Source organism: Notolabrus celidotus, chromosome 18 (genome assembly GCF_009762535.1).
Source record: "Notolabrus celidotus isolate fNotCel1 chromosome 18, fNotCel1.pri, whole genome shotgun sequence".
Taxonomy (NCBI): Eukaryota; Metazoa; Chordata; class Actinopteri; order Labriformes; family Labridae; genus Notolabrus; species Notolabrus celidotus.
The window spans coordinates 26,467,089-26,485,753 of NC_048289.1; the positions used below are offsets into that span (position 1 = coordinate 26,467,089).

Genomic DNA, 18,665 nt, shown 5'->3' on the forward strand with positions numbered 1-18,665 from the left:
AGTTACATTTGAAGTCTTTTTTCTTTCATTTTCTGCTTTTCATTATTGACTCCTGAAGTTAGAGTTAGTTAAAAGTGAATTAACAAAAGCATCAGTAGCAGCAGGTTAATTCATAACAGCACAGGAAACACAGCAAAGTGCATGCAGGCTGATTTTATGCAGACCAGCTAAAAGAAGTATGAAGCAACTTTTAATCACTTTGAGGGACAGTGGGGGTCGCAAGTCTTTGGCACCTATACTTTGGGGATCACGGGCTGAAAAGTTTGGGAACCCCAGAAAGTAGAGCCCTACTGCTGAAGACAAGACCAGGGAATTCTTTCTTAATGTCATAATTCATAAACAAGGTGATTCAAAGGGCCTCACGTAAGACGTTTGTACCTCATGTCAAGTGCCAGATTAAGGGCCTCCCTGCCTCGTGGTTTAAACAGCTCCCTGAATGAGTTGAGGACACTGCAGAAAAACTACAAGCTTCTCACTTTATTTGAATAAATTCAGAATATCAAAGTGGAAACTCAAGTTCATTTAGTTACAGAAGAAAAAAATCTTCCCTAAACTGCATGGTAACAGTTTTTAAAAAGTAAAAAGGATAAAAACTTTAAGCCATGCTGCCTTCTGCATATTAACTCTGGGTCCTGGTCTAAACAATCATTTGATACAATACTGACCCCTAGTGGACCTTTAATAAAACAACAGTTTGAAAAGAAGGCGCTTTGGACAGAGATGGAAAGAAAACGTGGTGTGATTATGCCAGTGTAACACATATTATCTCTCTCTCTCTCTCCTCACAGTGTTTTCTCTCCTTTCCTGGTCAGGTTTTGCTCCCGTCTGAGTGTGACTTCCCTCTTGGAGTGTTCACATTTCTCCATCTGGCTCTCTGTGATCAGCCTGAATCCTCCCCGCTCCCTCACTGGACTCACAGGACTGATCCTGGGTAAGCTGGTGCTGGTTTTCACAGAGCGCTCTGGATTAGGTAGCGATCTTGTCACAAGAGCTCGTGGCCTCTCTGCGATGAATCCACTAACTCTCCTGTTGGGTCTGCATGTGTCGGCACTGTGACACTGAGCTCTGCCTCGCATTGTGTTTTTCATACTTGGACTGACAGCCGGTCTTAGAACGGGAACACAGGTCTTTGGCCTCCTGTGATCAGCGTCCTGTGTCGGCTTTGTTGGGTTAATCTGAGTATCGGATGTGTGAGGACCCCAGGAGTCCCGCAGCCTGGCGTTGCACTCCATGTTGATGCTGACTTCATCCTTGAACCGAGCTCGCTGCATTGCGCTGACCCTGAGGAGGATGGAGTCCCGTGTCAGAGGATGATGAAGGCCTCTCTTCTTGATCCTTTCACTTGCTGCCTTCTCGCTCAGCAGCACCGACTCAGCACTCTTACAGCGCTCTCTGCCTAATGAAGGGAAAGTTCATTCACAGCAGCTGATCTGAAAACACATTACTTCTGTTTTAAGTCCAGTTAGCTTACCTTGTGCTCCTCGTAAAGATGGGAAGCTGTTGTGTTGAAGCATCTCAGATCTCTTTGGTTTGTTGTTGCAGTCATGCTTCATTAAACCAGGTGGAGCCACCTTTGTGCTGAGATCCTGAGTCACTACATAATCTCTTCCTCTCCCTGTGGTCTCTGTGTAATCCCAGAACACTTTGGCAAACTGGTAGCGCTTCACACTGGATTTTGCGTTCACTAAAATACTAAAAGAGGGAGGAAAAACAAAGAATGAGAGAGAGAATCAACAAATGACACTCGAATAAAAATGATGCTCGTGAGATTCAACCTGTTGTCATGGAAGTGCAAGGACAGGATGCATCCTTCCTCAGCTTCTGCCTTGATCTCTCTCAGACAATCTCCGGTGAGGAAATTAAACACTCGAATCCTTCCGTCCGCACAGCCGGTGATGACACGGAGGTACACAAGAGTCAGAGATTTCACCTCCCTGCAGGAAAGACAGCATTTAATACAATATTTACATTTAGAAGGGTATAACCAGGGGCCCCGCCAGGGATTTTGGGCCCCATGAAAAAATATCACATTGGGCCCCATAAATTTATAGTACTCTTGTAATATACCATTTATAATAAAATCATAATCAAAGTTACAACATTCTTTAAAAATGAATGCACAACAGAAAAGAGCAGCACTGAATCATGCAGAATAATGGATCTATAATGCTGTTCTGTATCAGCAACGCTAGATTTGATACTTTATTGTGTTCAAGTTTATCTGATCAAGTTTATTAATAACAATTATTAAGAGGTTAAAGCTACTTAAACAAATTGCCCCTTGTGGGACCGCCTAAAATTCAGTAAGCATCAACATATCTGATTTGAAGGTATTATTTGAGCTGCATGCCACCAACTGCCATCATCCAAAACAGACTATAGACTGTAGCTTATGTAGCTTAGCTATAGCTTTGTTTTTATAGGCTTTTGAAATAGTACAGATAGAGAGAGAAAAAAGAGATTCCCACAGACCTCCTTCAATAATGCTAATTGACAATATCAATATCAAGCAATATGAACTTGCCCAAATAAAGTAGAGATCTTTGATATACATTTTATGAAGACAATGGCACCGTTTGTTTAAATAACCTTATTCTGAATAAAATATTAATTATGATTTTTTATTTTTTTATTTCAATTATTATTTTCGGGCAGTCATGGGCCCTTAGAATTATCATCCTAACTTTTTCCCCCTATATGGTGCCACTGGGTATAACAAGGCTGTTTCTAAGACCTCCATGTGTTTCCAGCTCACTTTGGGTGGTTGAATGTCATTAGAGAGTCTTGAACGTCACAGCTGACGCTCCAGGCCATGACCTGACCGTTACAGTCCCCGGATAAGAGGTGCCACTCGTCCAGGAACAGACACTTCACTGCGCTTTTGTGCGCATTGATCATCTGTGAGAAAGTGGTTAGAAAGACATTTAACAGTTCATATGTAAAGTTATATTTATCAATAAAGGACGTTGATTTGTCTCAACAGAGTCTCGACTCTCACCCTGAGCAGTGCGCCGTTCTCCACGTCCCATATTTTGATAAATCCTCGGTTACAGCTGCTGTACACTCTTGTTTTGGTGATCTTCACACACTGGACAGGACTTGAGTGCTTGAAGTTTAAATCATCAAGGTGCTTCCCTGTCTGTAGACTCCAAACTGGCAGCATGGGAAAAACATGAAACTTTTACATATAAGAAAAAAGTTATGATGTCAGAGATCACATTTAGTAAAAATGGAGGAAGACCCATGTATAGAATAAGAGGGTTTCAAAAGAACATACATTGCAAAAGAAGAAACAAAAACCTTAATGAAACAGTCCAAGAAAGCAAAGGTTGAACAGAAAACACGAAGGGAGCACGAGAAGGAATCACAAGGAACTTTGGAAGCAGGAAGACATGTGGAACACAGGAGACATCGTACACAAAAGGTAATCAGACGCAGGCCCAATCTCAAGTCCTCCCTAAGCCCTGAGTCCTGAGCCCTTCTTGACTTAATTGATGTCACCTGTAAAGTGTTTAAGGGGAAGGAGGCTGTAACAGCTCAAAACTGTAGAAGTTGGAATGGGACAGCACTTTGCGACTTCTCACGTAACCTGCATGAAATCATGAAGCTCACCTTAGCGGTGTTAGGACTTTTTATTGCATCATTTTCACTTTCCTCAAATTCAAGGCTATTAAGTGACCGACTGATTGTGATCCAGGCTTTCACTGTACAGCCTGCTTAACCACTAAATTTAAAATATATAAACATATAACTACAAATATAAAAATGATACTGTTCATACACATATAAAGACATATGTCTGAAGATAAATACATTTTGGCTGATTAAGGTTGTTTTCTACATTTATACTTACAGGCAAACATTTTTGCAACTCCAACATTGGAGGCACGTTCCATCCTTCTTGTTTATCATCTCTCTTTTTCATATTTCATGTTATGGTGTTCATTTACCCTTCCATGCTCAAGGGCTTTCCCTAGGAATCCTGTGTTTCATGTCATGATGCTATGAACTATGGGAAATTCCCTTATGCTAAGTCTGCAAAATGCCCACTTATGGAAAGGGAGCCTGAAGGGCTCAGAAAGTCTGAGAGAGATCCCTTTCACACTTGAAGATTTGCCCTCATGGACTTAGCGGGAACACGCCTCAAAGTGAGTGAGTGTTGACACTGAGATTGAGCCATAGGTAGGTAGTCAAGAAGGAGGGAAACAGACAAAGGGCAGCAAGTAAAACTAAACCAGACACACGGGGATCAAAACTACAAAATAAAACAGGAAACACAAAGACCTCACAAAGATACACAAGAGAAAAGACACACACATACGAAATACAACACAAGACATGGACTTATAAACAACATGAGGAAGACATTCATTTCAGTCTTTTATATCCTGCTTAAAATTCCACACAGGAGCTTTAAAGTAAAATAGGTTTAACAAACTAATACCATCAGACCTTTATTAAAACACAAAGATGCAGATTTAGTACATGTTTCTGGTTTCTTGTGGTCACATTTGTGTAGTTTTACAGGTGTAACAGTAACAAGTGGTAGAAGGTGTGTTGAATATTAATATTTAAACAGGTTCTGAAGACATCCTACCTTTAACCAGACAGTCTCTGGCTCCAGAAACCAGCTTATGAGCATGAACATCCAGACAGTTCACAGCTCCAGTGTGACCGTACAGCATCATCTCACAGGCGTCAGTCTTCAGATTCCAGCACCTGCAGGTGAGATCAAACAACACAATAACACCCACACAATCAAATCTGCTGAGTCATGAGGAGGAAGATATCACCTGTATTCTCGGTACTGTCAATCATGAAAACTCACAACCACAACTTTAACTTTGTATTATGGTTGAACTTGTTTAATATCAGTATCAGAGACGCCTCTTCAAATGCATGATTTATGAGCCACAAGACACATCAGCTTCTTTGTTCTTTTCCAAAACTGTAGCCTTATTTTAAATCAAAGCTGCTCTTGTTTCAGAGCGACAAAAAGATCAAATATCAAGAAAATCATTATTTGAAGATGACTAACAAAGAAGTTCAAAGCTTAGCCAAGGTTGTAAAGTTAGCCAAAATGTCAGCAATCAGTGTTTTCCATTTAAAATTCAAAGGTAAGATATTAAAGGCATTAAAACCACAAAATAGAGCACTGGAGCATGGACACAAGCATTAGCAACAGGCCTCAAGGACAAACAATGACTGTTATTGTATCCTGTTGTTGTTGAAAGTGGTAAAGAACATGATAAACAACCACATATAACAATACAATGTGTATATCTTGTTATTTAATCCAGCTGGTCTGTAAGGGTTGTGGAGCATCTGCACATGCTCAAATCTAGGTATTGGAATCTGTATCCTGAAGGATATAAATATATCACATCATCTCTGGTAATGATGCACCTGCACCTTCTTCTTCCTCCTCCTCCTCCTCCTCCTCCTCCTCCTCACCTGATGCTTGAGTCACAGCTGGCAGTTATCAGCAGGTCTCGGTCCTCACAGAGAAACACCACTTTGATGCTGCCGATGTGGCCCTTCAGCACCGACAAGGTTTTAGTTTGTGACGCCACGTAAAGCAGATTCACCACCCGGTCCTTTGAGCCCGTGGCCATTAAAGTCCTGCCTCTGTAGTCCACCACACGATGAGGGTCTACTCTGTAGAATAACAACAATCAGACGTGTTCGTATTCTAAAGTGCAGGGCTGCAGATGCATCAAATGAGGAAATTAAAGATGCTTACTTGTCAAGCAGGACGGAGGTGTAATATGCACCACAGTAAACATTTCGCTCTTCCATTTGCACCGTCTTGGTTTTGATTTTGGCGTATGCAGCTGCAAAAGGCTTAAGCTGTCAAAGGAAAGATAATGAGTCAAAAGCTGTGCTGCAGAAAACTGTAGACTGTTATGAGGGTTTTGATTCTCTGACCTTTCGGGCATGGGGTTGAATATCTTGTTCTTCATCATCCTTCGCAGGAACAGGCACGTCAATAACTTTGGCATAAGTAGGGCTCACCATGTTATTACCTTCACCCCTCTACAAAAGAAAAACACCTTTGTAAAGACGCCATCACTATTTGTACCAACTTTGCACACAAGAAATGCCCCACCTCCATCATGGCCTTCGTTTTATCCTGAAACTTCCTGGCTAACTTGAATTCCTCCATGGTTTCCTGAGCGAGGTGCTGCCAGTATCGACAAACCTTCTGGCAAAGTCTCAGAGTGTGTTCGTCCAACAGACCTGGAAGAGAAGGACACACTCACAGTGTAATGCATGCAAATTTGAAACATTACTCAACGTAATAACAAATGAAAATATCCTGGCATGAAAATATGTAATCAATACTCTTTGTAAATGTCATCCTGCCACTTTGTCTCAATGCTTTATAATGCCAGCACACCTTTTAGATGTCACATCCTGCCTTAAAGTAACATACTGTATCTATTCAACCTGCAGACAGTTAATCGGTTGTTTGGCTGTCTTTATGCTATCAGTTAAAGGAGAAGTCAATACTCACTACAGATTTAACAAGGGGTTATGATTTATGTTGCATAAAGACACTGACTAATATATGAAAAAATACAACAAATGTTTGTAATGACTCACAAAATGACTTGCATTGAACTTAAAACTGGTGTCTTTATGTTGACTTACCTAATATCCTCTTGGCCAGATCCACATGTAGGCAGCCTATGAAGTCCCTGTATCGGCTGACTCCAGATACAGACCTAAAGGATCCAGGAACCACCATAAGAGCAGGGTCCTCTGAGTCTTCATCTGCATCCGTATGATGCTGTTTTTTATTTTTGCTGCTCACTAAGAAGAAAAAACATTATTCATGATTAATTTAAAAATGTCTCTTCCAATGGGAAATGGTCTCATTTCATAAAAGTTCATAATAGGGAGAAATCTTTAGGACTCATTTCTGCAACTGTTATTGCGCTCTTTACTGGCCACTAGTGGTAGCCAGTGGGTACTGCAGTTTAACTCAGCGCTGAGGGAGATTGCACGATATAACATTTAAATTAAAAATGTATAATACATTTTTAAAAATAAATTAAATATAGTTAATAAAATATTTACAATGTATACAATAAATAAATAAAGTAAATAAATAAATAAATAAATACATTGTATACAATAAATAAATAGAGTAAAAACAATAAATACACTAACTTAATAAAATAAATACATTAAGTTAATAAAATAAATAAATAAGTAGAGTGAATAAAAAATAAATAAATAAAGTAAATACAATAAATAAAGGAAGTGATTAAAAAAATAAAGTGAATACAATAAATAAATAAAGGAGATACAATAAATAAAGTAAATAAAATAAGCACAATAAATAAATAAATAATAATAATATTTATTAAAAGTAATACTGTAAAAAAAAAGAGGATTTTTAAAAAAACTTCTTAACAAAAGGCATCACATATGTCTAGTTGTGACCTTTTTATGTTGTCTTTTTACCATTAGGTAGCAGAACTCCTCTCTGCTCTCTGACTAGAAGCACACTGGTTAAATTAGAGACCACGTGAAGCAGCTCAGAGTCACAGAAGGAGAACAGTCTGCAGAGATAGCGCAGTTTCAACCACTCAGCGCTGCTGTTGAACCAGCTCCAGATCCCATTCAGATCCATGCCCACCGGTCTCCCATGCTGCCCCCTGTCTTTAGTGGGACCGGGATGATGCTGAGGTGAAGTCCGGCTCCTGGACCTGGTGTAGGTGAATAAAGTCCACGATGTGACACCCAGCGCTCTCTGGATGTTCTCGAGCATGTTGATGTCCCTGCACTTTAACAGAAGCCCCACGAGGAACCTCCTCTTGAAGTCATCTGAAACTTCCCATGGACACTGAACGGAGCACGGGGGGTCTGCAGCAAAGGCGCACGAGGGACACATCCCGCACATACTGACACAACCTGCGGCAGGTGTAATGTGGAGCTCGCGCGCTGAAACACTCCTCCCGAGTCTAACAGACTTCATTTTGATGCTTTCAGCTCTTTACTACAGCTGTGTGTTAGGGTTAATGTTGCTAAGACACAGCTGAGGTTGTTTGTTTGTTTCTGTGAACAGTTAATAGAACTTCCAGAGGGGGAGTTGCCAGGCAACAGAGCAGGAAGTGGATGCTTTCAAGACAATGTAGCAGAGTAATAATAAAAACAGGCCTTTATTGGCTAAAACTAATAAAGAATTAATTAATTTAATTAATAATTGATTAATAAATTGATTAATTACTTATTAAACCTCAGAGATGCTTTGTCCAATAACGTTTTGGGAAATTTCAACTTAACCGAGTTTATTTTTATTTTTTATTTGTGTTCAAAGATTTGTTTCTTTGAATTTTTACTCACAATGCAAACAATTGAAGCAAGTGATGTTTTTCTTATATAAGAAAACAAAATAAGTGAATGAATGAAATGAAATAAATGACAATAATTTGAAATAAAAGACAAATAAATAAAGAAGAGAATAAATAATACTGGAAATACAATAGAACAAATAGGTAAATATTTTAAAAAGTAAATAAGTACAAAGGTTAATATACAGTAACAATAATAGATAATAATAATAATGTAAAATAAAAGACAAAGAAAGAAAGAAAATAAATAATAGTGGAAATAAAGTTAGATAAATAGGTAAATATTTAAAAAGTAAAGGACAAAGGGTAAAAAAAATAAAGGATAATAATAATACAAAAAACAAACAAACTAAATAAATAAAAAGAGTAACACCACGTGATAATTAACCGAGTTTATAAGGTAGCACATGACGTATTGAGCTATTTATTTTCAGATTATTAGAATATGCATGTCTTGCTTGTCCAAAGCCCTTTATATAAACAGTGGATGCCTTTATTGTCATGATATCGTCTTGTAAGACATTAAAACAAGCTGGCATTACTCTCTGAGGCGGTTTAGTGGTAGTTCCAGGTAAGACAGCCTTGCCTTGGAGGAATACATTAGGTCTTGTTTGGTCTTCATAATAATGAATGCCTTCCTTCACTGGTTTATACCAAAGCGTATGTCTTTGCACTGAGTGTTAAATATGTATGCTCCTGTATTGACAGGTTTGTTTGTAGAATGTGGAGTCGTATGAAGAAAGATGTCGATTAATGACTGATACACTAATGGGAGCAAAAAGACGTGCGCCGCCCGGGAATCGAACCCGGGTCGCAAGAATGGGAATCTTGCATGATACCACTACACCAGCGGCGCCGTTGTTCAGCTCGAAGGAGAATACAAATTAATCAACGTTTTAAAACGAATGAATCTATATTCTTGAGTTAAACATTAATACCGTAAATATAAATAACGATAAAACTAAATATAAACAGAAGGGTGATCTGACAAAATGCTACAGCTGTTTCTTCAGCCCTATGTCTATGAGTTAAAAGTAATGTATGCAGGAATCAACATCATTCAGTTGTAATGTTATTCATAAAATGATATTGTAACCATAGATTGTAACAAAAAGTGCTGGACATAAATCATGATAAAAATAGAATGAATTAAAAATACAAATAAATAAGAAGAGACCCCCCCTATTCCCCACCCCAATCCCAAACCCAGCACCAGCCCCGACCCCCAAACCCACCCCACAATCCTTAAGGTTAAGAACATGATAAATGCAAAAAAAATAATAGTAATAAAAAGGAAAAAAAAAAACCAATAATACAAATAATGAAGAAGTTGCTGAACAAACTGAGGAAACGTGTCATGAGGGGGTAAAATAAGATGTTAAAACTCACCAAGATACAATAAATTACTAAGACAAAGTAGCGCTAAAAGATTAAACCAGTAAAATACACTTGGATGCTTCTCTAAAAGTAGATACAGCAAAGTAAAACAGAATGAAGTATTAAAATACTGAGAGGTAATCTTTAAACTAAATAAAAATGGAATAATTCATTATAAGTTAAAGAAAATAAATACAAATTTAAAATGACCTGAATAAATATTATAAATTTGTCTACATTAATTTCAATTGATACAGTATATACTTTTAAAAAAGTGACTAAAATTTGAACTAGATAATAAATCAAAAAATCAAGATAGAATAAGACTCATAAAAATAACAAATAAAGATACAATCTATGAAAATAACAAATGAAAATACTTACAATAAAAGACAATTTTTTAAAGAGATACCCGTTTTATTTTGAAATTTGGGCTCTTATTCTGAAAGTTTTCTTTATTCACTTCCGGGAACATGTTTCTGGTGTTAGACAGTTTGTTTTAGTCTTATATGCTGAAGCTAAAACCAGTTAAATGCCACAGTTAGCCCAACATTTAGAGGAATAACATCTTTTTAAATCCTGTAGGTGTAAAAGTTTATGGTCATGACTTTAGAAGACAGTTTTTGAATTGCATTACTCTGTGTTTTACTGAGTCTTCATGCTAAAGTAACAGACATGGTGTTAAGCTAGCTATGTTGTGATGCTAGCATTATCCGCCTGTGTTTAACCGCTCTGTGTGTCAACCTGTGTCCTAAATCTTCATGTCCATTTGTCTCCATCGACTCCTCTCACAGACTGCACTCATGTCGGCCAGGAGCAACGGTGTGGAGTGGGTTGAGACAACGGAGGAGGTTGTGATCACAGAGGAGTGTCTTTCCCCTGTAAACAACAACCCTGCAGGTATGATAAGCTTCCTGACAACATGATGTAGTTTTGTCTTAAATGTGTGTTAAGAATTATGTTTTTGTTCTTGCAGTGATTCCAGTTTTAGAGCCAGAAGAAACACCCATCCAGAGGTTACTGGAAACTGTGGGACAAGGAGATAACCCAGAGGCTGATGATGGTTTCTGTAAGGATGGGACTTCTTTTTACTTTCCATGTGTCCTAGAAAAACTTTAGGATCATGAACTCAAGACACAAGATGAAACACATGGCAGGGAACAGGCCTGTGCAATGTCAGGGAGATATGCAATGTGTTGTTACAATGTTCAATATTGCAATATTATTGCCTGCACAGTGAATTTCTTGAACTCAGTCTTTACTGCCGATGGAATATTAGGTTTTATTCTGTGTAGCGAGTGACTATAAAGCTCTGCCATCAGCTAGTTAACATTCGAGGGGTGGACATTGAGGTGGTGACAAGTTGGGCTGGTCCCTTAACACAGATGTACTCTACAGGAAGGGGAAGAGCTGCCTCTTTTTCTTAATGAGGCTCAGATCCTTAGACATCTGCAGAAAGATGCTGCAGATGTTTTATCAGTCTGGTGGGGAAGCAGTATAAAACACAAGGATGCAAGGAGACTGGACAAACTAGTGAAAAAAGCTGGCACTGTGGAACCAGGTTGGACTCACTGGGGGCTGTGGTGGAGAGATGCACACAGAAGAAGCTAGAGGTCATTCTAAATTACACAGATCATCCACTCCACAACTTCTTTGTGGACCAGAGAAACAGCAGCAGTGGACGGCTCATCTCTCTGCGTTGCAGGACTGTGAGATACAGAAAATCATTCACCCCTGCAGCCATTAGGCTTCATAACTCTCTAGCCAATGGGAGATGAGCTGACAGACACCTGAATATCCACCTTTGGGGATTAATAAAGTACATTCTATCTATGCTTAAGAGTCAAAGACTGCTAAGAGGCTGAGGTAGGGCCTATTAAACGCACTAAAGCAAGAAACTCTCTGATCCAAAAAAAGACGTTTAACATTTAATTAACGAAAAAAGATAATCCACTCATGATAACGTACACAAAACTGAGGATTAAAGTGATCACAGTGATCAAAGAAAATAGCGGTCTACAAAAAAATACAGTGACCCAGCTCACCCCCTCTCTCCAACTCCAAATAAAACAGGTGGCTTAAATGAGTAGAATTTCCCTGCCCCGAACATATGACCCACTATTTACCAATCTACATGACAATACAATAAACCTTATCATAAACAAATAACAAAAATATGAAAACAATTACCTAAGAAGCTAAACCTCAGAAGTAGATACAAAAAACACATTTAAATCACTCATTCATGGCTCCTACATACTGATCTGTTTAACAATTCTACTTCTCTCTTCTCCTTTTCTAGATTGCAAAGAGTGTCTACCTCTCTTCCAGGACCAGACTGATCCGGCCAACATTAACGGCCCATCTTTTATCCTGGACTTTCCAACGAGCATGGGAGTCCCCCAGAGGGCCCTGCTCACTATTCCTTATGGCCTCATGATTGGTAGATCCAGTATTCCGGGGGCAGGCGTAGGCGTCATAAACCACGGACCCACAGTGTCTCCTGGGATGCATTTCGGACCGTATGAGGGGGAGGTGACGACGAGGGAAAACGCAGTGGAGAGTGACTTCTCCTGGGAGGTGAGGAGAGATATGATCAACTGAAACCAGCATAATGTCTGCACTTGTAGTATACGTACATTTGTCCACTGTGGAAACCTTTTCTCTGGTTGTTTTTGCATCTTTTTCTCAAAGATCGTCCTTTTTTCTTGTGCAGATTTATAAAGGGAAAGAGGAGTATGAATACATTGATGCTGCAAGAGATTCACACTCAAACTGGATGAGGTAAGATATCAAGTTCTGCTACCTTTACTGTTTGTTATTCAAATTAGTTCTCTACTGATTTAATCTAGTGTTGCCCTTCAGTAACACATCCAAACTAAAGATGGACATCTCTAAAACAAAGTATCCCACCAAGGAGAACTCCAGATATTGTCTCTCTTTTGCAGCCATCTTTCTTTGTCTAAACTTGGCGCCTACATTACCCATGAAACATCTCAACTTACAGCCTTAACTGCAAGATTCATTATTTCAATCAATCAGTCTTTTTTATATAGCATCAAATCACAACAAACGCTATCTTCAGACGCTTTTACAAACAGAGCAGGTCTAGACCGTACTCTGTTTGTTATATTATTAACAAAGACCCAACATCAAGACAGGATACGATCCAGTCCCATCTTACAGACAAGACTCAGTCTGATCTCATCTTAATCCACCATGAGCAGAGCACTTTGCAGCATTTAGTAAGTTACAGTGACGAGGACAAACTTCCTTTAACAGGCAGAAACCTCCAGCAGGACCAGACTCATGTTGGATGGACATCTGCTGAGACTGAGTTGGGGTTTGAAAGAGGGATAGAGGAGATGAAGCGAGAGAGGTGATAGTGATGAGATTATATCTCTCCTGCTCCGAAATAGAAGCTTACACAGAAACATATAATGCTCTACCACCATGGATGTAACAATACTGCAAGAGTGGTGAACAAGTACAGATTCCCAGTCTTTAATGGGGTAGCAAAGCAAACAACATTGCAGTGTAAGCAGAGATTGTACATTTTAAAAAGAGACTGAAAATTGTTGAATTTTAAAGTTGTGTTTTTTTGTGCATTTTTGCTTTTAATGGATAGGATAGCTGGAGAGACACAGAACATGTGGGGAGTAGAGAGTGGGGGCAAATGGTAGAGGCCAGGAATCAAACCTGCGACCGCTGTGATGAGGACTATAGCCTCTGTATATGTATATGTACGCACGCTTAGACCACTACCAAGCGAACAGTGCCCCAAAATTGTCATTTTAAGAATGAAAACTCCCTCTGGTACATTAGTGATGTGTGTATGAAATCTTCAGTTTTAAGGTCTCCTGTTGTCTCTGTGTGTATTTATGTTTTATGAAGGTTGAAAGTGAGTAAGCCCGAGAGATATTGTGAGATTTTTCATCACACCCAAATTTAAAGGAAAATTCTGACCTGTCCCACAGCCTTGCTGGAGACAGTGTGGTGAGCATGATGTTGATCACGCTCATGTTTTTTGGCAATGTGTGAAAATGACTGAATACTGGGATGAAGTGTGGAAAGGAATGACAGCAATTATAGGTTATGAACTTCCTAAGAAGTGTGAAGTGCTGTATCTGGGAAATTTAACACAGGAAAATCTACAAAGCAAAGACAGGTACCTGGTTGGAATACTACTACTGGCATCAAAGAAAGCTATAACAAGAAAGTGGTGTAAGGAGGACCCCCCCACTCAGAGAAACTGGTTGGACATTGTTGAAAAACTACACGATATGGAGAGCTTTACGCACAATTTAAGACTTCAACAATCTGCCTGCCAAGAAAAATGGAAAAAATGGACGGACTTTATAACCCATCAGAAAGTCTGAAGAGAATGGGCGATTTTAAAGGAGGCTAAACTGACGTTTGTTAACTGACACCAAAGTTTGTTTAATGTGTTTATTTTGATGTAACCTCATCAAGAAAAGCAAATAAAATATGAGTTTAAAAAAAAAAAAAGTGAGTACGGCCAAACAGTGATAGCATTCTGATTATACCTTTATCTGCATTATTTATCACACTTGTATCAGATCTGTAGACGGTTGCAGCTTGCAAACATGTTTCAGGTTGAGTCTTGTGCTTCATGTCGTAGCTGAGATTTCAGTTTGCAGTCTGACCCTGTGTCCCTCTGTGCCCACACAGGTACGTGAACTGTGCTCGTAATAAAGACGAGACCAACTTGCTTGCGGTCCAGTACAAAGGCAGCATCCTGTTTCACTGTTGTCGCACCGTTCTACCCGGAGACGAGCTCATGGTGTGGCCCAGCAGCAAACTGCTCGACCATTTCAGTGAAGCGTGGACTCAGATGTGGCTGATGAGGCTGAACGCAACAGGTACCTTCACTTCTTCAGTTTCACGAATGCATGACAAAGGTAGTTTTTCTGTTTGTAATCATCACTTATTCATGTTTTCCTCTATTTCATTGTAGAGAGTTGCACTGCAGCAGCACTTCTCTGCTCCCACTGTCAGCTCACCTTCACTACAGAGTCTTTCCTCCAGAGACACACTCAACACTTCCACAAGCAGCCCACAGAGGACGTGACACTACCAGCTGCCGAGGCCACAGAACCAGAAACTCCCGCTTCGACCGCCGACTGTGAAGAAGCGCTGGTGGTGTTATCTGTTGATCCCGTCGTGTCCCATACATGTGGAGATTGCGGGAAGGTGTTCAAGCAAATGCCTCACCTGAGGAGGCACAAGCTCTGTGTCCACTCCAATAAGCGTCCGTACTGCTGCCCACACTGCAGGAGGAGCTTCAGCCAGGCGTCCGGATTAATCCGACACCAGTTAATTCACAGAAAGCAGGTTATGTTTAAGGAGACAGATGCTGCTGCAGATCAGAACGAGAGAGAAGAGAGCTCAAGGTCAGAACATTTAAACCCTGCAGATCCACCTGAGGAAGCAAAGGAGGTAGATATAACAGGTGTAGAAGAAAATACTTCAACAAGAGAAGCAGAAACACCCCAATCTATTTGTTCAGACTGCGGTAAAGGCTTCACAAGTGATGCTTACCTGAGGAAGCACAAGCTGACCGTGCACAAAGGGCTGCGTCCGTATGTCTGCACCGTGTGTCAGAAGTGCTTCGGCCAGTACAGCGATTTGAACAGACATCTGCGGCGTCACCAAACGCCAAACAAGGGAGGGCAGAAAATAAATCAGGACCCAGAAGAAGCTACGGAGACACCCTTTGGCTGTGCTGAGTGTTCGCTTACGTTTCCCTCAGCAGAGAGTCTCCTGCAGCACAATCATGAGAGTCACTCAGAGGAGGCAACAGCAGGGAATCAGGAGGATGAGCAGAGGCTGGATCCAGACTTCAGTCCACCTAAATCAGCCGCAAATGAGTCGATCCAAACGCTTCCATCACAGAGGCCTCAGAGACTTGGTGCAAGATCTAAAGTGTCCGCCATAACTAAGCTTATCGCTCCAAAACGAAGGGCAGCAAACTGCAAAAAGCTGAAAAACAGCTCTGTACAGGCTGAGAGCGGCTCCCCCGAAACAGAGGAACCTCCTGCAAAGAACGGGAAGTTAACAAAGTACAAATGGTTCAGCTGTAATCGCTGCAAAAGAACGTACGGAAACCAAGAGGATCTTAAAGCTCACACATGTGCTTTGAGGCAGCACAAGTGCGGTCAGTGTGGGGCGACCTTCATGAAGTCAAGCTTCCTGAAGAGACACGAGCAGACGGCGCATGTGAACTCTAAAACATTCAACTGCGAGCGCTGCGGGAAAGTCTTCACTACGTCTGCTAACCTGAAGCAGCATCAGAAGAACAACACGTGTAAGAAGTATCACTGCACGTCGCAGCTCTTCCCCTGCTCCTTCTGCCAGTTCTCCTTCACGTTGAAGAGCTACCTCATCAAACACATCAAGAGGCACCACCCCGTGGAGTACCTGACGCTCCAGGACTCAGAGAGCCTGGTGGACGAGCTGGAGGAGGAGGAAGAGGAGGACAAAGAATGTGAGTGCCCTCACTGCGGGGAGAGCTTCCCGAGCGGTAAAGCTTTGAAAGCTCACGCGTGCTTCCAGCAGGTGAAGGTGCTCTACCTGTGCACGGACTGCGGGAAGGGCTTCACGAACCACTACGGGCTCAAGCAGCATCAGCGCGTCCACACGGGCGAGAAGCCGTACAGCTGCCCGCACTGCACCAAGAGCTTCTCCTACACGGGGCAGCTCAACGTGCATCTCAGGACTCACACCGGGGAGAAGCCGTACCTGTGCACGCACTGCGGGGAGAGCTTCAGGCAGTCCGGAGACCTGAAGAGACACGAGAGGAAGCACACGGGGGTGAGGCCCTACAGCTGCCCCGAGTGCCGTAAGAGCTTCAGCCGACCGCAGAGTCTCAAAGCTCACCAGATGCTCCACCTGGGACAGAGGATGTTCAAATGTACGCAGTGTGGGAAAAGCTTCTCGAGGAACTATCACCTCAGGAGACACCATCAGAAGATGCACCTGTAGGGACGTTGAAGGGCGGGTGAAATGATGAATTGCACTAAAGAGTCAGATTTAAGAGCTGTGGAGAACTCCTGAATGTCCTGTTCTTTGAAGTATTTTAACGTATGTGCTTAAAGATCAATTCCGACTGAAGATATTTAGTTTTTATGTAAAGAATTAAGTTATGAGCCTGGCCTTCACAAACAGCAGATAGGATCCACTGAGATTGGGACCAGACACATCTGCCAGAGTGTTGACAGTGAGCTGGCAGACCTCTCTTGTCCCCAACCAAGCTAACTTGGTTCCTTATTGTCTCACGATGTCAACATGAAAATATAAAGTTTGAAATAAAACCACCCCACATGTTCATCACTGTTGACCATTTATTCCACAAAACATACAATGCAAAGCATGTGCACTGTACAAGCCTTAATATTATGAAAATACTCATAACCATGCCTGTTTTTTTATTTTCAATTCATTAATCTTATTTTTGTAATTATCCAGATCTACTTCTTTTATACATGACACAGTATAACTGTCTATAACACGTTACTGTTTGCATTGCTTTTGTCAGTTTTTGTCCTTGTTAGCTCATAGTTCCACCTTGACTATATTATAAATATTAAGTAAAATTAAAATATTTCAGTCTTAACCTGAACTATACAAACATACCGGTATTACAGTTGACACAAGTAGACTCAATTTCATTTCAAACTGTGCGGAAATTGAAACAGGTATAATAAACCTGGCAGTGTTTTCCATGTGCTACACACAGCGGTGTCAAGTGCAGCTGCTGGTTAGAGACACGAGCGTTTAAAACCAGTGACTCTGCTGCTGGTAGTCTCCTTTAACGTCCCAGTCCCAGTCATGTTTCTTATATCAGTAGTCCTAACTAATACCAGTTACACAAATCCTCGACAACATCCATTTTTAAGGGGAAAAAGATCCGTTTTTGTCTGTGGCACAGCAGTTCTGGAGGCTTGTTTCTGTGTGGTCCTTCCTGTAGAGAGGAACGAGGGGTTGAAACCAGAGGATTGGATGCTCATGAATGAGTCTTAATGTGTAAAAAAACACACAAACACTTCTGAAAGGTAGGCAGCAGGTGGTTCTCAAGGTTAAGTGACAAGACCCCTACGAAGGTTGGGTTACTGTTTGTACAAATTCTAAGACAAGTCACACACGTTTCCCGTTCTCTTCCTCCATCCCGGCGAAGCATCTCGTCGACGTCTTCTTCAGTGCAATCTCCGTCCCAATTTACACGTCTTCATCACGTAAAATATACAACAACCCCTCAATCTCATTAGTTTATATTATGTTAAATGTTATACACATATTAAAATTTTTTACAAACCAGCTGATTGTTAAACCACACAGTATCACATCTGTACACACTCAAAAATAAAAGGTCACAAAACTAGGCGAAAGAAAGAGAGAAAGAAAAAAGGAAATCTGTTTTTTGGCAAATAAAAGCAACAGCCTGGTCTGTCACAAAAACGACAAATGAAGGGGTTAAATACTGGAAATGAAAAAAGGAATAGTACACATCTAGAGCTCCACAGAGTCTGTCTTTGTGATGAGAAGAACCGATGTTCACGTGTCCCCGTGAATGTTAAAAGAAAAACTTGGTTAAAAGGGGGTTAAGAGGCTTAAACACAACGCCTCAGGGCACAAAGGAGGGTGAGTGACCACAGACCCAGAAATACCCTGCAGGTCAATGTCAGTACAATAACACTTTCTTCTGGTGAGGTTCTGCTTCTCATGATAAGTGATGAGAAAAGGCTTTTATAGAGGCTCAGATTTCAGCTCCTCCACCCTGCACTCTAGATCGGCCACCTGGAAGAAGGAGAAGAGAATAGTGTAAGTTTAAATCATGCTGTTTCACCCTGTGGTAAATACTTGATTCTGTTTGGTCAAAACCCCAAAACAGTTGGGATCAATTCC

At 40.8% G+C, this 18,665-nt stretch overlaps 3 protein-coding genes and 1 non-coding gene across 6 annotated transcripts in view; 1 reads left to right on the forward strand and 3 right to left on the reverse strand.

Annotated features, from left to right (window-relative positions):
- Positions 1 to 457: 457 nt before the first annotated feature.
- On the reverse strand, positions 458 to 8,054 carry fbxw10 (F-box and WD repeat domain containing 10). Its single transcript, XM_034708824.1, has 12 exons — positions 7,474 to 8,054; positions 6,655 to 6,816; positions 6,110 to 6,240; positions 5,929 to 6,036; positions 5,744 to 5,850; positions 5,455 to 5,658; positions 4,598 to 4,719; positions 2,999 to 3,153; positions 2,756 to 2,898; positions 1,776 to 1,934; positions 1,472 to 1,692; positions 458 to 1,396 (listed from the first exon to the last, which is right to left on the reverse strand). Exons 1-12 carry the CDS (start codon positions 7,985 to 7,987, stop codon positions 783 to 785), a joined length of 2,640 nt encoding a protein of 879 aa, XP_034564715.1. The 5' UTR covers positions 7,988 to 8,054; the 3' UTR covers positions 458 to 782.
- A 1,094-nt stretch (positions 8,055 to 9,148) lies between these two features.
- Positions 9,149 to 9,219, reverse strand: trnag-ccc. The gene has a single exon. It is a non-coding gene; the product is annotated as a tRNA-Gly (tRNA).
- Positions 9,220 to 10,199: 980 nt separating this feature from the next.
- LOC117829706 (histone-lysine N-methyltransferase PRDM9-like) lies at positions 10,200 to 17,093 on the forward strand. 2 transcript variants are annotated; one of them, XM_034707335.1, is made up of 7 exons: positions 10,200 to 10,321; positions 10,522 to 10,640; positions 10,717 to 10,809; positions 12,043 to 12,320; positions 12,457 to 12,524; positions 14,433 to 14,623; positions 14,719 to 17,093. In XM_034707335.1, exons 2-7 carry the CDS (start codon positions 10,544 to 10,546, stop codon positions 16,743 to 16,745), a joined length of 2,754 nt encoding a protein of 917 aa, XP_034563226.1. In that variant the 5' UTR covers positions 10,200 to 10,321; positions 10,522 to 10,543; the 3' UTR covers positions 16,746 to 17,093. The 2 variants fall into 2 exon arrangements, with proteins under 2 accessions (XP_034563226.1, XP_034563224.1); XM_034707333.1 differs by having other exon boundaries at positions 10,535 to 10,640.
- Positions 17,091 to 18,665, reverse strand: part of ppp1r9bb (protein phosphatase 1, regulatory subunit 9Bb) — a 36,532-nt gene continuing 34,957 nt past the window's right edge. For both annotated transcript variants that reach the window (XM_034707336.1, XM_034707337.1), the window contains exon 11: positions 17,091 to 18,557. In XM_034707336.1, coding sequence (XP_034563227.1) covers positions 18,507 to 18,557 — 51 coding nt within the window. In that variant the 3' untranslated portion in view covers positions 17,091 to 18,506. The remainder of the gene's footprint in view (positions 18,558 to 18,665) is intronic.

Coding starts and splice junctions, on each gene's coding strand:
- fbxw10 (XM_034708824.1), bottom strand. CDS start 7,987: ATGAAGTCTGTTAGACTCGGGAGGAGTGTTTCAGCGCGCGAGCTCCAC. Junction 6,241..6,654: donor TCTGGCCAAGAGGATATTAG/GTAAGTCAACAT, acceptor CTTCTCTTCCAG/GTCTGTTGGACGAACACACT. Junction 6,037..6,109: donor AAACGAAGGCCATGATGGAG/GTGGGGCATTTC, acceptor TTTCTTTTGTAG/AGGGGTGAAGGTAATAACAT.
- LOC117829706 (XM_034707335.1), top strand. CDS start 10,544: ATGTCGGCCAGGAGCAACGGTGTGGAGTGGGTTGAGACAACGGAGGAG. Junction 10,810..12,042: donor AGAGGCTGATGATGGTTTCT/GTAAGGATGGGA, acceptor CTCCTTTTCTAG/ATTGCAAAGAGTGTCTACCT. Junction 12,525..14,432: donor TCACACTCAAACTGGATGAG/GTAAGATATCAA, acceptor GTGCCCACACAG/GTACGTGAACTGTGCTCGTA.